The following is a 15,387-nucleotide window of genomic DNA, read 5'->3' as shown; positions in this document are numbered from 1 at the left end:
ATGTTCAGGAGTGGTGTGCCCCTCCCTGTCTCATGTGCAGTGGTTCAGTCTGCAGAGAATTCGGGCCGAATCAAATGAAACCAGCAGTGTCCTCTCTGTAAATCCCAAGAATCTTTAAAAATGATTTCTAATGGGAATTTGATTGTAAGTAGTGCTCTGAGGAGAATCTCATCACAACCTGCCTGTAAAGCCAACTACCAGAGGGCAATGCCCAGTGCTACACTGAGGGCTTTTCCTTACATTTCCTTTTTCTTCCCCCCTTTTTTTGGGGGGGGAGTGGGGAGGGTGTTCAGGACATATGAACTACATACAAAGCGAATATGTCCCTTCTAACTCTCTTTCTTTTTACAGAGCTGGCAAGAGAACTGAATTTTTCAGTGGATGAAATCAACCAAATACGTGTGGAAAATCCCAATTCTTTAATTTCTCAGAGCTTCATGTTATTAAAAAAGTGGGTGACCAGAGACGGAAAGAACGCCACAAGTATGCTATAAATTTATTTTAATTTTCAAAACCACAGAGGGTCAATAGCTTAGAGAAATCTGCTGCTGGGCTCATTTCAGGATTGTCAGTGTCCTGTAACTCTATGTAGCAGTGAGGGAGGAATTCACATGTCTAGAGCAATGGTTCTCAACTTGTGGGTTTCGACCCAAATGGGGGTCAAAATGACCCTTTCACAGTGGTCGCCAAGACTATGAGAAAACACAAATATTTACATCATGAAAATTCATGACAGTAGCAGAATTACAGTTATGGAATAGTTACAGAAATGATTTCATGGTAGAGGAGGTTACCACTGCATGAGGAGCTGCATTGAGGGGTCACATCCTAGGAAGGTAGGAAGCTTTCTGGAAAGCAAATGGTAGGGTATAACTTGCATTTTGTATGGTCCTCTTCCCATAGCTTCTAAAAATGGGGTGGGGGGGGGAGGATAATACTAACTCCTGTGTCATAGGATGGTCTTCAGAAATGGTTTTAAATTACTGCTCTACCCAGGGGCAGGGTGGAGGAATACAGGCGGGTACAGAGGACGATGGGGTACAATTAGAGGAGCCAGCCAGTTGTGCCCAGCCTGGCCTGGGGCAGTGGAGAATCCTCTGCTGTATAACCGGGTTTGGGTAGGTGGTGGTGATGAGTTCCAGGCACCCAGCCCTGGCCCACCACACTGTGCGTTCAGTTACTGTGACTACGCCTCATCAGCCTGACCTTGGTAGCTTATTCAACTGCTCAGCATTGATATAAAGACGAGGCATGGGCATTGTGAGAGTCAGCAGAACCTGCCGCCATATTAGACCCCCTAAAGGAGTCCAGGTGTTTGAAGACCATCTACCCTGTCACGTCAGGATGACTGCTGGGACTTCCACAGATAGCTTTCAAGTTGGGATTCTTCCCTGGGGCAGCCACTGCTGTGGGTGCTCTGTGCGTGGATCTAGCAGAGCAGGGGTGGGGGTGGGGGCTGGAATGCTAGCGGAGCTGCAGAAGCCATCCTTTTGTTGGACGTTGGGTTAACTCGAAGGTGATAATGTCGCTGGGTTTCTCACCCTTATTTCTTTTTTTCCTCCTTTTCAGCTGATGCCTTAACTTCTGTCTTAACAAAAATTAACCGAATAGACATAGTGACTCTGCTGGAAGGACCAATCTTTGATTATGGGAATATTTCAGGCACCAGAAGCTTTGCAGATGAAAACAATGTTTTCCATGACCCCGTTGATGGTAATTGAATTTAGTGTTCGTATTTACCTAATTGTTCAATAAAATTGTGACGTGCTGTCGGACAAGGCGACCGCTCAGCCACCACGGGCACTGTGGTTTGCTTGACTTAATTCCCCATTTTCACATTTCGAGTTTTGGTTAGGCCAGGAGTCTACAGATGAGCACTCTGATAGCAGAGCAAGCTCAGGAAATGTCTGTCTCTGTGTGACACAGAGGATAAAGTGTGAAAAGACATTCTTTGGAAGAGCTGTTATTTCTAGTGTTCTGTGCACCCAGATGGTAGAAAATTTAGTATTTACAAAGTGCAAGACTTTGGCATTAAAAAAAAAATTTTAAATCTTTTAACCCAAAAACCAATGCTATCTTTTCATTCGGTTTAACCAAGTAGGTGATGGCCGAGTCACAAGGCACTCCATATTGGTTGAGGTAAATACTGAATCAACTGATGCAGGACCAAGCAACTAGGCATGCACTGGAGAAGTCCCCCTTCATTCCAGATAGCCTCGTTTACATTATATTAGCCTTCATTCCACCAGGAATTCCAGGGATGGAGAGTAATGTGTGGTTCACAAAAGGCAGCATTCTTGCTAATTCAGTGAGCACAGAAATCACTGAGAACCTTTCGGTTTAGTTTAACTTAACGATTCCCTTCCCCCATTAGACAAATAGCCCACCATGGAAGAGCATCAGGAAAAAACATAACAGAAGACAGCCGCGCTTTTGAAACTAGTCCCGTCTTATTTCACAAGAGGGAATCCATCCCCACAGTGAGGGTTGAACGGAAAATAAGATATGCCAAGAACAAAGAGTAGCCAGGGATAATTTTCTGTTAATTCAGTGGTCGAGAAATAGGCTGATCTTCTTTTTCCATAATTAACTGGCAACCTCAGGTGAACAAGAGTCAAGAATTTATTAAATTCTATATGTGTCTGATCAGAAAAGATTACAGAACCTTAGAAAGTGCCCATTTCCTAGAGTGAAGTGTTTCTGTAATCCACAGAATATTAATACCTTCAGAACATTAATACCTTGGATCCTTGGAATGCACATGCTCTTGTGAGCCTCGTCTTACGTGGGAGGCTGTATGTTGGAAAAGCAAATCCGTTTGCATTAGATAAATAGGGCAGATTGGGAATTACTGTCAAGTTACAGTTAGAGCTTCCTCTACTCCTTATTGGGAAAAGACATCACAAGTGCTGTATTCTCAGTTCGTTTTCTTTTAACATTGTAAAGTTCGAATATCATTAAAACAGCTCGCCATGGCTTTCTGTTATTGTATCTCAATATTGTATAGTTCCTTTGACTAAATTTACCAGGGAAAAGTTAGACACAAAATAAGCTTTACTTATGCAAAGTATAAATCTTAGCCCGATTTCAACAAGATGCTCATTTATAGGCAGCCGTAGCTGACAGGTGCTCACTAACCTGTAGTAGCTTGAACTTACAGTAGCTGTTGGCTTTGAACTACTGGGAAGAGCCTAGGCTTGGGTTTTGCGGACCAGTGAATTAAGAACATGCCTTGCTGCATTTAAATGTCTCTCCTCTTTGCTGAGCTTTGGGGAAACCTCTTTTCCTCACCATGACCAGACCGTTGTAGATTTTCTCAGTGCTTAGGAGCAGGGGTTGGCTCCCTTCTCCCCTTCTGAGCAGGCTAGCACAGCCCTGTTTTGAATCCCGGATTCTCTTCCCTTACGCTCTCCTCCTGTCTCCATTGTGTACCATTTTTCCCTCTTTATTTGCTTCATGGTCCTAAGTGGATTTCCCATCACCAGCACCTCTGTACGCACCATGGCTCCCTCATTGCCATGCCATCAAGGCGCCTGAAACACGCAGAGTCCCATGTCTTTCTAACATCTTTTTAAAATCTTTAGCCAATGCTACTGAAACTCTAAAGGTCTAGTGATCATTTTCCCTCCCGGAGTGTAAATTCACTCCTTCTTTCCTCCATAAATTTCATGTAAACAAGTAATCACTAGAATTGGATTATGTTACTCATGCGTAGAGTTTTTAACCTAAGCAAGAGGTAATTAATTATAGGAATGGCTACTTCCAGCTTGCTGTGTTCTATCTACCGCAGCGTAGATTTTTGCATGCTAAAATGAAAACGGTTGTGTTAGCCCTGAGCCACATGGCTCCTAGATACGACAACTTTATAACTGAATTAATTTCATCTGCATAGTTCCATTACTGTATTAAAAACGGATAGGATGCCATTATTTTATTTCATTCAATGTCATGTAACAGAACTAAACCATGAGACTGTGAACATTAACTCTGTAAGCCATCATACATGGTCATACCTGATATAATTTGAGTTATTCCATGTGTTTGTGTGTGATGTCTTCTAGCTCATTCCAGTCCCTCCAAAATGTACTGTCTTCCATAGGTCACCCTTCCTTTCAAGTGGAGCTGGAGACCCCCGTGGGGTTGTACTGCACACCACTCACATCTTTCCAGCAAGATGACCATTTTAGTGATCTCTCTAGCGTAGAGTCTCCCTTTAGGACCCCCAGTAGACTGAGTGACGGGCTGATGCCTTCCCAGGGAGACATAGAGCACCCAGCAGGTGGACCTCCCATGGTAACCGCAGAAGACACTTCTTTAGAAGACAGCAAAATGGACGATTCCATAACCGTAACAGAAACGGCCGACCCACTGGACGTAGATGTGAGCCAGTTGAAGGACCTGTGTCAGAGCGAGTGTGCTCAGTGCCGGGCAAGTGTGCCTGGGGTCCCATACAACGGTCGGCAGGCAGAGCCACTGAGACCGCAGACTAGAAAAATAGGCATGAGCTCTGAACAGCAGGAGGAAGGAAAATCTGGTCCTGATGAGGAGATGACAGAAGACAAGGTCAAATCTCTGTTTGAGGACATTCAACTTGAAGAAGTAGAGGCTGAGGAGGTGACAGAAGACCAGGGGCAGGCTGTGCTTAACCGTGTTCAGCGAGCAGAACTGGCAATGTCTTCACTTGCAGGTTGGCAGAACGAGACGTCAAGTGGAAGCCTAGAGTCGCCAGCGCAAGCGCGAAGACTAACCGGTGGGTTACAGGACCGCCTGAATGACAGGTATGGCCTTGTCTCAGGAAATACACGGGAAAAGAGGGTAGTCTACCTTCACATTGTAAGCAGTCCAGTTTTAGAAGACACTCATTTTCTAAATGATGAGACACGTTTGAGAACACGCCCTCTCTACAGAGATTGGTTCTGTGTGCTATAATCCCCAGAGAAAGGTGAATTTCAATTCAACCATAATTCTCCAAAGTAATGGGGCTCTCTTCAGTGTCCGAGCTGGTCTGGAATTTGCTCTGTATATAAGGCTGGCCTTGACCTCACAGAAACTCACTTGCCTCTGCCTCCTGGGTGCTGGGATAAAAGCACTCGTGCTGCCACACCTGCCAGGCTCTTCCCGTTTTCTATACACAGGCTTTTTACACAGAAACATGATGGCCACTGGTCTATGACTACAGTAATTCTGTCAATGTGCATTTGGCTTTGCTCCAGATCATAAGTTGAGAGCCCCAGAACACGGGACACCCCACCACCACCACCACAGTAAGGGAGGCCCTTTGTGACTTGGATGAATTTCTAAGTTCTAAGAAGGTCGTCTTAATACTCTTTGTAACACTCCTTCCCTCAAGCAGGTTTGTGGACCAAACAAGAAATAGTGTCTTTCCCTCCCAGATGACTGAGGTACACAGTAGCCTCTGGACACAAGAGGTTGTTTTTTTTTTCCCTCCTCACGTATCAGACTATAAAATATACCTCTGCTTCACATGGCTCCTGGAGATGAACTTGTGTTGGACACAAGACTGGGAATATTATTCCCTAACCACATATTTCCACTTTGCCATTCAACTTTTTCTTCCAGTCGCAACTCCAAGTTAGAGATTTGGCGGAGATTAGACCTCTTTTGAGAAACGAAGGCATCAATAACTTACCTCTGTCGGCTACCAAAGCAGACGCTGTAGAGGGAAAAGAATACTTCAGCCCCATCCCTTTGCCCCGATAGGATGACAGAGTTAATAACTGCTCATCAGGAGCTGCCCATTGCTCTTAAATGCCAAAAAAAATCTCTCATTCAATGTAGACCTTGCCCTTGAATATACAGAAAACATAGTGAGTCTTCCTGGTCCTAGATATAAGAAAATAAGAGTGACCTCCAGGGATCCACCCACAGTGATGCTCCTGGTGTGAAGCATCCAGAGGAAGGGAGGAGGGATTAGCAATGTGGAGTAGGAAATGGGGGCTGCCTTCTTTGATCCTTACAGTAATTGATTATCCACTCACACATGGGATAAGCATGCATTCAGGTCCACACTTCCACATTAACGTAAAGGATAATGCTCTAACTGCTGCCTTTCCTGAGCAGTCAGCTCGATTAAAAATGACATGCGAGCTACAAGATAAATGGTTTGTGTTAAAACTAGTAATATATATACATATATAAAGTCATTAGAAAAGGCTTAGCACACTTAGGAAAGGGGTCCCCACAGTGAACAGAAGTCCCTCTGGTCGCTGAAGGTAGTGGAGGGCTGGAGCGGACAAAGGAGGTTCATTGAAAGCATTACGGTTGAGGTGTGGCGGGTGTCTGCACAGATGAAAACTTACAAAGAATTCAAGTTCCGGATTCCCGAGAATGCAGTTTCCACTCGGGAATTCGTGTGTGTGTGTGTGTGTGTGTGTGTGTGTGTGTGTGTTTCCCCCTCAGGAAGTGTTTGGGTTTGTTTTTAATTAGTGGCACGATATTATTTCACACTTTTAAATCAGTGAGGTTGGAACTATATGTCCATCCACATTTCTTTCTGAACGTGTAAAATTTAACCATGAAAAACAAAATTTTTAAAGGTTTTCTAATTTTACGTACGTGACTGCTGTCTGCATATACGCCTTCACACCAACAGAGGGCATCAGGCCCGTTTTAAACAGTTGTAAACCATCATGGTTGCTAGGACTTGAACCCAGAACCTCTAGAAGACAACATCCAGTGTTCTTGAGTGCTGAGTCACCCCTCTGGCTCCAACAAAAATTTTTTAAGTGACAATCTATTTAGTCATCTTGGAGGCTGGGATGTCAGGGATGCCTAGAGCCTGGGAACACCTCGCTCGCCCACCCGTGCTAAACCATCACATTTTAAATTAATACGCAAGTTTTTTCATTCCTATTTTATGCTTTTGAAAGTAGTTCAGCAACACAGGTATCAAAGCCACAGTCTGAAGCCATGTGCAGCCACTCATTGCCATTGTGAATTTGCATACATATTGTCTCTTTTTAACAGCTCTGACCAGGCTCGGGATTCTATTACCTCATACCTCACGGGAGAACCTGGGAAGTTCGAAGCAAACGGAAACCACACAGCGGAAGTCATCCCAGAGGCAAAGGCAAAGCCCTTCTTCTCTGAATCCCAAAACGATGTAGGGAAACAGAGCATCAAAGAGAACCTGAAACCAAAAACACACGGATGTAGTCGCGCCGAGGAACCAGTGTCGCCCCTCACAGCCTACCAGAAATCTCTAGAAGAAACCAGCAAGCTTGTCATAGAAGACGCACCCAAACCCTGTGTGCCTGTCGGCATGAAAAAGATGACCAGGACGACGGCTGACGGCAAAGCCAGGCTCAACCTCCAGGAAGAAGAGGGGTCCACCAGATCGGAGCCTAAGGTACGTTATTTACGTAAACCACGTGCTAAGGTACGTCACTTATGCAGACAACGTGCTCTCGTCATCGTGCGCACCCATGGTCTGCTTTCTGTTTACTAAATGGTGGGCTGGAGGCAGCCACTAAGGCAAGCCCCGGGGAGGATGTACACCGTGGGGTTACCATCTTCAGTCATCAAGGGAATAAAGTATCCCCAGCCGTTGCTGAGGATGAAAAGAAACACTAAGTAGCTACTTTTTCTGGCCCAGGACAAATTCTGCCTGCTCTTGAGGTTTCTTGATCGCAAACTCAGCCTTTGTCCTTAGGGGAGCAGGAAGGTGATTTTCACAGAGTCTTGTTCTTCCGTGCTATTTAAAGACTAATTAACATTTAACCCATCTATGCACGGTATTCTGTAGGGTCTGATGTCTCAACATATTTGAAGAATAAAACAAGTGAAGTTCCCAGGCTAAGGGGACTCAACGGCAGGCAGAAGCTTATATTTAGAAACATCCTGTTTAATATCTAAGTTGACCATTGGCATGTAGACCCTGTGATAAAACCCAATGGATTTTTTTTTTATTCTTTTGTTTTACTGTTTTGAGATGTTAAAGTATTTAAGTGAAACTATCTCTTACCAATGAAAGACAAAACAAGTTGTTTCTGCTTTTTGATATACAGGTGGTCACCGTGTAGAGCAGGCTGGCCTCCAACTCGAGAGGTCTGTCTGGCCTGTTTGGTGCTAGCATTAAAGGTGTGGACCACCTCACCTGGCTTTCCTACTTTCTTGCGTTTTTTTAAGAGTTGTCTTTATGCTTCTGACTTTCTGTAAGCTCTGCAGTAAACCCAGCCCTCTGTCTTTGACGCCCAAGCTGTTGCAGCGTGCCCTGAGACAAGCCTATTAAGACAAGCGTTGGAGAAGAAACAGTCTTTTAGAAAGCAATGCTTCAAGCACACGCCACGGCTTCAGGAAATCATTTATGCAAATGATCCGATCACTGTCACCAATACTAAGCATTGAAATGATTCTTCTTGTTTTCTCTTTCAAGCTTGATTGCCTCTGCCCCCACCTCCTTAATCTTTTTAACTTTCTCCTCCGAAGGTGTGGTTTTCAATGTTGAGTTTTGTTTTTGACTTCTCTCTCAGTATATATAAGCAGGATGAGTTTGGGCAAGAATCTTGTCTTTTAAAATGCCAAACAGCTAAGCATGTTTCTTTTAAGATAAATCTACAAAAGGAAAAAAAAAAAAAAAGACAAGGAAGTAACACCATGATACTTTTACCTAGGAAGGTTTATCCTGAAACCAGCACAGACATGTGACACGCTCTGGTTTTGTGTGGACGGGTGTATGGCTGTGGGTCACTGGAGAGCCACTTGGGTGTGGGCGTGTAGAGAGTTGAAAGAAATGGTTCCTAGCCTGAACAGAACACAGCAGGGTTCACTAGCAAACCAAACTTCTCAGTGAGTCACCCAGCGCACCAAGGCTTCCCTGTCCATGAAAGTTCCACGTGCCCGTCCCAGCTTCCCGGGGATGTGAGCTTGATCTCACAGGAAATCCCAAGATGCCCCAGGCATGTCTTCAGTGGCCCAGTCTAAGTACAGTGGCAACCAACGGGGCCACCTGATGTCCACTTCAGACAACAGACCCCTTTTTGTCCCCTGAAAAAGCAGGTCAAAAGCCCGGGCGAAGCATTTACGCGGATGACAGCCTGCTGTTACAAGGTAAAGCCCCGCCCCCCTCCTCTCTCCTCCCAAAGCAAGGAATGCTTTTGGAAAAAAAAATCCCACACATTCTCCCAAAGTTTGACCCTTTATCAGTTTCTAGAGAATTCTCTTAAAGGAAGCCTGGGGGTTCTACACTGCTCGCTCCCGTCTCCTAAGGCTAAGGAGATTACACCTCCAGGGAGAGAGAAGACACTAGAACCCTGACCCCACCAGCCACCTCTGTATGTGAGGAGGGCTGCTCTGGGAGTCTTACAAGGGTCATTTGTCTGGCGGGCATGTGCACCCGTCGTTAGTATTTGCTCTGATGTGTGTGACGCTTCTGACTCTGCCAGCTTACAAACCATGTCTGAGTAACTCAGATCTCCCCTTCCGCCTCCGCTAGCCTGTCAATCCTGGAATCATCCTGTAGTTCTGTACCTTTGTGGAGACGGATTCCTCCTACCTTTGCCTGTTTTTCTAATAGGTCCTTCAAATGGTTTTTCCCCCTCTCCTTTATCTGTCTTTTTGTGAAATTTGAAGGCTACTACAGGGAATGTGATTTTTAAATTCTGGGTTTTTTTTCCCCATTCTCCCGCTCGCTCTGGCCCATAGGTTATTTATTTATTTATTATATGTGAGTACACTGTCGCTGTCTTCAGACACCCCATAAGAGGGTATCAGATCTCATTACAGATGGTTGTGAGCCACCATGTGGTTGCTGGGATTTGAACTCATGACCTCCGATTTGAACTCATGACCTCCGGAAGAGTAGTCAGTGCTCTTAACCACTGAGCCATCTCTCCAGCTCCTAAATGCTGTTTCTTGCACAGATACAGATACCGGCAGGTATTTACTTTGGCAGCTGTGTTCTCCAGTGGAACCTCATATAAAGTTAGGATTAACATTACTCTTAATACGTCAACTACTTGCCAGTGGACTGTTGGCAGCCACTATGTCCTAGTGTGTTACCTTCTCATTTTACCTAATGGCTATCTCTCCCTCCTATCGTGATTTTCTAATCCCCCCATCCCTCATCCCCTGCAAACACATACAGCCATATCTTTTCCTAATGGTACTAACTACACAGTTCCTAGCTCCCTGGCTTACTCAATTGCATAATCCTACCTTTGCAAATAAATAGCATGGCAAAGAATATTTACCAAATAACAGTATTTTCCCACGTGAATTATAGACTGTTTGCCACTCGATAGTTTTTCAGACCCCTGAGTTCATTGCAAAATTACTGTTTCTCACCTTCTCTCTCAGTCTCCGTTGGGTCCTGGGGGATGAACTATTAAGTCTTCCGCATGCAAGTTCTCTACCCCTGAGCTGTGTCTGGGACACACACATATACACACAATTTTTGAGACAGGAGCTCATGAAGTTGCCCAGGCTGGCCTTGAACTTACAGTCATATGGTCCCAGCAATGTTCTTTCTTACACTGTCATTTCTTTCTGTGTCTTTACAAACGTTCCCAGGTGCTCACAGGGTCATAATCCCTCACTCATTTGCGTAAGCCCTTGCTGAACCCTCCTCTCCTGTTACAAACAAGTGCCAGTGTCAACCTCAGGAGTCGCTTTTGATATAGTTAACAAACTGAACGGGAATTCCCTAAAAATCACACGTGCCTCTCTCTATAGAGACCAAGTGTAGTAGGGCCTAAATTACAAGATCATACATTCAAGTCACACGCAGGCAGATTTAAAGCTAGTGTAAACAGGAATTCAATTCTTTTTTTTTCCCCTCAAAACAGGGTTTCTCTGTGTAGCTTTGGCTGTCTTGGAACTGCTCTGTAGACCAGGCTGGCCTCGAACTCACAGATATGCTCTTGCCTCTACCTTCCAAGTACTGGGATTAAAGGCATGTGCCACCACCACCTTGCTAATTACTTTATTCTTTAACTGTGGACACAACACACACACGCACACACAAGCACACAGAAGCACACAGAGGCACACCTAGTCATATGCACACACACACACACACACATTCAAGAATATTCAGAGACATACCCAAGTCACATATACACAGACACAAACACAGCCTGAATCATGCTAAGATATTTTCTTCCATTCAACTCCCAAGATTCTCTTAATCATATATCTTGCTATTCCTTGGGGGAGGGGGAAAATAAGTAAATATAATTCTTACTTAATTTGCCTTCTCAGAATATCTTTTGTTTTTAGTATTGATGATAAAAATTATACTAAAAGAAATGCATTTATCAGGACTTGAGAAACAGTGAGAGTGATTCAAGCTCAGAGGAGGAGCAGAGGGTCACTACCCGGGTCATACGACGGCGTGTGATTATAAAGGTACCAGCAGCGGGGGGGGGGGGGGGGTGCGGTGCTGCTGTGTCTAGAAGCCTTTAATGAGCGTTGGGAAGTTCGGCATGTCTAACAACCAGCTGGCTGGCTGTTTCTTTGCACACATGAAGGCTTGTAAAAGAACTACCCGGAAGGAAGGCTTGTTGTGTGTTAGTACGTGTTCTGCATGGAATTCCATCTGAGAGCTCTTGGCATTTGGGTCCCGCCTCTCTCAGAAAACAAGCGCTCCTCCGTCTTGGTGAGAGGGCACAGTGGACACAGTGCTCAATCAATACTCCAGAATCGAAGGTGGAAGAGAGGGAAATGCCGCAGGCTGCTGCTGGCCTGGACTTGGAAAGGAAAGCTGTCTCCTCATTATCCAGCAGTGACTGAGAATTTTAGGTCCCAGCCCAGTGTGCGCATGCGCACGACCTGGGAAACGCCAGACAGGTGGTAGTGATACGTAACCCGTGCCCAAAACGGAAAGGAACGTTTTAAGTATTGGGACCAGTGTTTGCTAGGAATGAAAATTCCACCTTCATCGTGCATAATTGAGAACATGGTAGGTCTGTATCACCTCTCACGTGATGAGCCATTCACAATGCTCGGCACACCGAGGGTGAGCCACACCTCCGGAGACTTCTAGTGGGTATCTGTGGAGAGAGGGGAAGGGGAAGTGCGCAGGCCGAGAGCTGAGTTTCCCTCCATTTCTCAATCCTGCTTTGTATTTTTCATGAAGGATAGACACAGGGGCGGGGACCATCAGATCTGCTTAAGTACAACTTTTCAAAGATTCTAAAAACATTCGAGATGAAGTCCATAGACTATTTTCAAGCATGTGGTTTGCTGTCCTTAAAATTCTGACAGCTGGTCACGGTTCCCATGCTCTCGGCTGGCAGAGCAGGGCCTCAGGGTCCTCTAGCCCTGTTGCTCAGTCCCATGAATGAGGACTAGTGAATCACCCAGAGAAAACACGTTGAACACACCATGAGGCAACTTGCTTTTCACGCAAATGTGGGGCGGCCTTCTGTGGCTTTGCCCCAATATTCTGCAGCAGCTGCCGCTTTAAGGGCTGACCAAACTCTACTAGAAACACAGTTGCACAGGCACCACAAAGCCAGAGGGAGGAGGAAAAAAAAAAGGACCCATAAGGAAACAGCCTCACCGCTGAGCCAGTGAAGATTCTTTCTTTCTTTTGGTTCCCTAACCTACCCGCACATCAGCGAGTCTGCCTCTAAGCAGGAGTTACATGTGCACTTGAGCTTAACGTATGGATAGTGATATATACAACACTTGCATGCATTTTTAGAGTGTGTGTGGAAACCCCTAAAATAAACCAGAAGGCCATACATAGGCTTTGTGAGGCAGGAATCTATATTCTACCCAAATGTCCACCTTTTGAAGTTGTGCTCAGTTTACAGAGAGTGAGTCCATAGTCACCTCAGAGGATGGCCTTGTGGCTGAGGAGAGCATCTTCCTAAGAGTAAAGTCACTGTAGAGAAGCTTCAAGAGAGTCCTTTCGCTATGACAGAGAAACCAAAAGCTAAACAGCCATAATCGTTACAGGACACCACGGCACAACAGGCTTGATGTATGTAGGATGTTTTCTAGTTATTTAGTCTTCTGTTGGAATTGCAGAGGCAGACTAGAAGAATCCTGCCTCTGTTGCTCCTAGCAAGTCCAATTCACAGCCAAACTACTAAGATTGGTAAATATCCAAACTATACAACGTGAATGTATTATTGTGATTTTCAACTTTTTTTTTGCTTAATTTTGAAGAGTTCATATGTACGCTTCCCCAAAAACCAAAGAACTCAAAATTATATAAAACTATGTATCATTTCTGTTTCACCAACTTCAGAGTTTCCCCACGCATGCATCATTTATATACACAAGCACACACATCTATACATAACAGGTCTCTTAGAGTATGTCTTAGTCAGGGTTTCTATTGCAGTGATGAAACACCACGATCGAAACCGACTTAGGAAGGAAAGGGTTTATTTGGCTTACACTTCCAAGTGGAAGTCTATGACCGAAAGAAGTCAGGGCAGGAACCTGGAGTCAATAGCTGATGTGGAGGTCATGGAGGAGTGCTGCAAACTGACTGGCTTACCCCACTTTTCTGTTGAATCCAGGGTGTCACCACCCACACTAAGCTGGGCTCTCCTGCATCAATTACTAATTAAGAAAACACAGGCTCGCCTACAACTCGATCTCGTGGAAGCAGCCCTTCCTCTCAGATGACTAGAGCTTGTGTCAAGTGGATATAAAAAACTAACCAGCATAATAGACACACAGTGCATCCTAGACAGGTCATGGCTTTTTGCAAAATATATAACACTCATTCTAGTTTAGGAAGTTGACATTTTATCACATGCATGGATGCAAACCAACACTCTGTATAATGTCCTTCCTATATATTCAGAGAAGTCTAGGAAGAAAAAGAGTCATTCCTCTCACAGGTCTGCAAAAGGAAGTTCCAGGGTGTGGTCCTTAAGGAGTCCACCAGAGATGAGGACACCCCCAAAACACACACACCATGCTGTCTCCTCAAAATGAGGGAAGGGTGCCAGAAATACTCTCGCCAGCAGGACTAAGTGAAGCGAGGACTTTGTTTATGTGAAAGCACAGTGGAGTCTTCATGAACCTTCAAACCCTATTAGCAGTTGTTCTCTCTCCTACTAAAGGGGCTCCAGAGACCTCTCATTGAGAACTTTGAACTCTAGCACAATTGATGGAGAGGTAAATAGGCATAGATTTTTCAAAAGACCTATTCCATAAGTCTTTCCTGGCCCTCCTTTTGGTCTTAAAGAGAGCCGTCTCCATCTTTGACTTGTGTGTTACACATTTTCAGTAATAAGACGAAGAAAAGGCTCACCTTCCGGAACAGTGCAATAAGCGGTTTCGTTAGTGATTGTTAAGTAGGGCTTTGGTTCTTCAGAAGGTATTCATCTAAGCCAATGAATGATACTCTTATACATATCTTGTTCTTGTATCCACACCTCCTTCTACTCCCTCCATTCCTTTCCAGAGTTCTTTTCTAAGGTTCTTAAAAAATCAATAAAAAATTAGCATCCACGAAGGGCATGCTCAGAGCACAGAAAATGGATTTCTGTCTTGCTAGAGGCTCCTAACAGTTTTCCCTGTGAACCATTCAGAGAGCCAGAATCACCTCAGAAGTATTTCACTCATTCACGCTTTACCCACAGTAAAACCCTTCATGGCCTTCTCGTGGCCCTTTAGCTGCCTCTACACCTTTATCTTGAAAATAAAACGGCATTCTTGCCAACATGTGAAACCAACCACAGGAAACAGGAATAGCTCCCCCATGAAACACTTGCTGCAGATTTCAGAGCGTTGGGATGTAAGACCCCTCCAGTCCGCCAGCCTCCTTAACCCTCCTCATTGAGTCAACCAGAACCACACAGAAGCCGGGCTAAGAATGAGCTCAGAAGACCGCCGGCAGTTCCCACTTGAAGTGAGAGAGCGGCTAATAACAGAATCAATGCCGAGAAATATAAGATGCTCTTTCCACCCTGCTGGCCCACGGTAGTGTGGTAGTGTGGATGCTCGGACACCGCATCAGCTCTCCTCACGTACGAAACCGCAGTTTCCCCACCGCTACCCCACAAAGGAGACTTTCTCTACCCTGAACCTTTTCCATAATCTTTTCCAAAAAAACGTATTACCCTTAGTGCATGATTTTTTTCTTAAAGTATCTTTTCCCAACTCAGAAAATGCCTCTATCAAATTAGATAGAACTTGCTCCATTAAAATCGCTTGAGCTATGGTGTGACCGATGACCAAGAGTTTTTGTTCGAGTGCGTTCCTCAGTTGTTACCATTAATCGCTGACTAATATTTGTTTCAACCAACGAAGCCTCTTGGCTTATCCCTGGGTTAACTGCATCTTTTATCTTCTTGAAATTTGTTGCGGTCTCTACCATACATGCCTGAGGTGTAAGACTGTTGACTAACCAACCACGACGTCAGTCTTGTTTCTCGCTGGGGAGGGAAGCAGAGTGTG

The 15,387-nt window shown here is 44.8% G+C and overlaps 1 protein-coding gene across 3 annotated transcripts in view; it reads left to right on the top strand.

The window, feature by feature from the left end:
• Positions 1-15,387, top strand: part of Ank3 (ankyrin 3) — a 316,865-nt gene that overhangs the window by 291,080 nt on the left and 10,398 nt on the right. For 2 of the 3 annotated variants that reach the window (XM_028780244.1, XM_028780242.1), the window contains 4 exons: positions 352-483; positions 1,570-1,713; positions 4,688-4,778; positions 6,988-7,369. In XM_028780244.1, the coding sequence (XP_028636077.1) occupies positions 352-483; positions 1,570-1,713; positions 4,688-4,778; positions 6,988-7,369 (749 nt within the window). Of the gene's footprint in view, positions 1-351; positions 484-1,569; positions 1,714-4,099; positions 4,779-6,987; positions 7,370-15,387 lie in introns of all 3 variants that reach the window. The other variant, XM_028780243.1, reaches the window with a different exon arrangement.

Source organism: Grammomys surdaster, unplaced genomic scaffold (assembly GCF_004785775.1).
Source record: "Grammomys surdaster isolate TR1022 unplaced genomic scaffold, NIH_TR_1.0 367, whole genome shotgun sequence".
NCBI classification, from domain to species: Eukaryota; Metazoa; Chordata; class Mammalia; order Rodentia; family Muridae; genus Grammomys; species Grammomys surdaster.
This window is presented reverse-complemented; position numbering and strand designations above follow the sequence as displayed.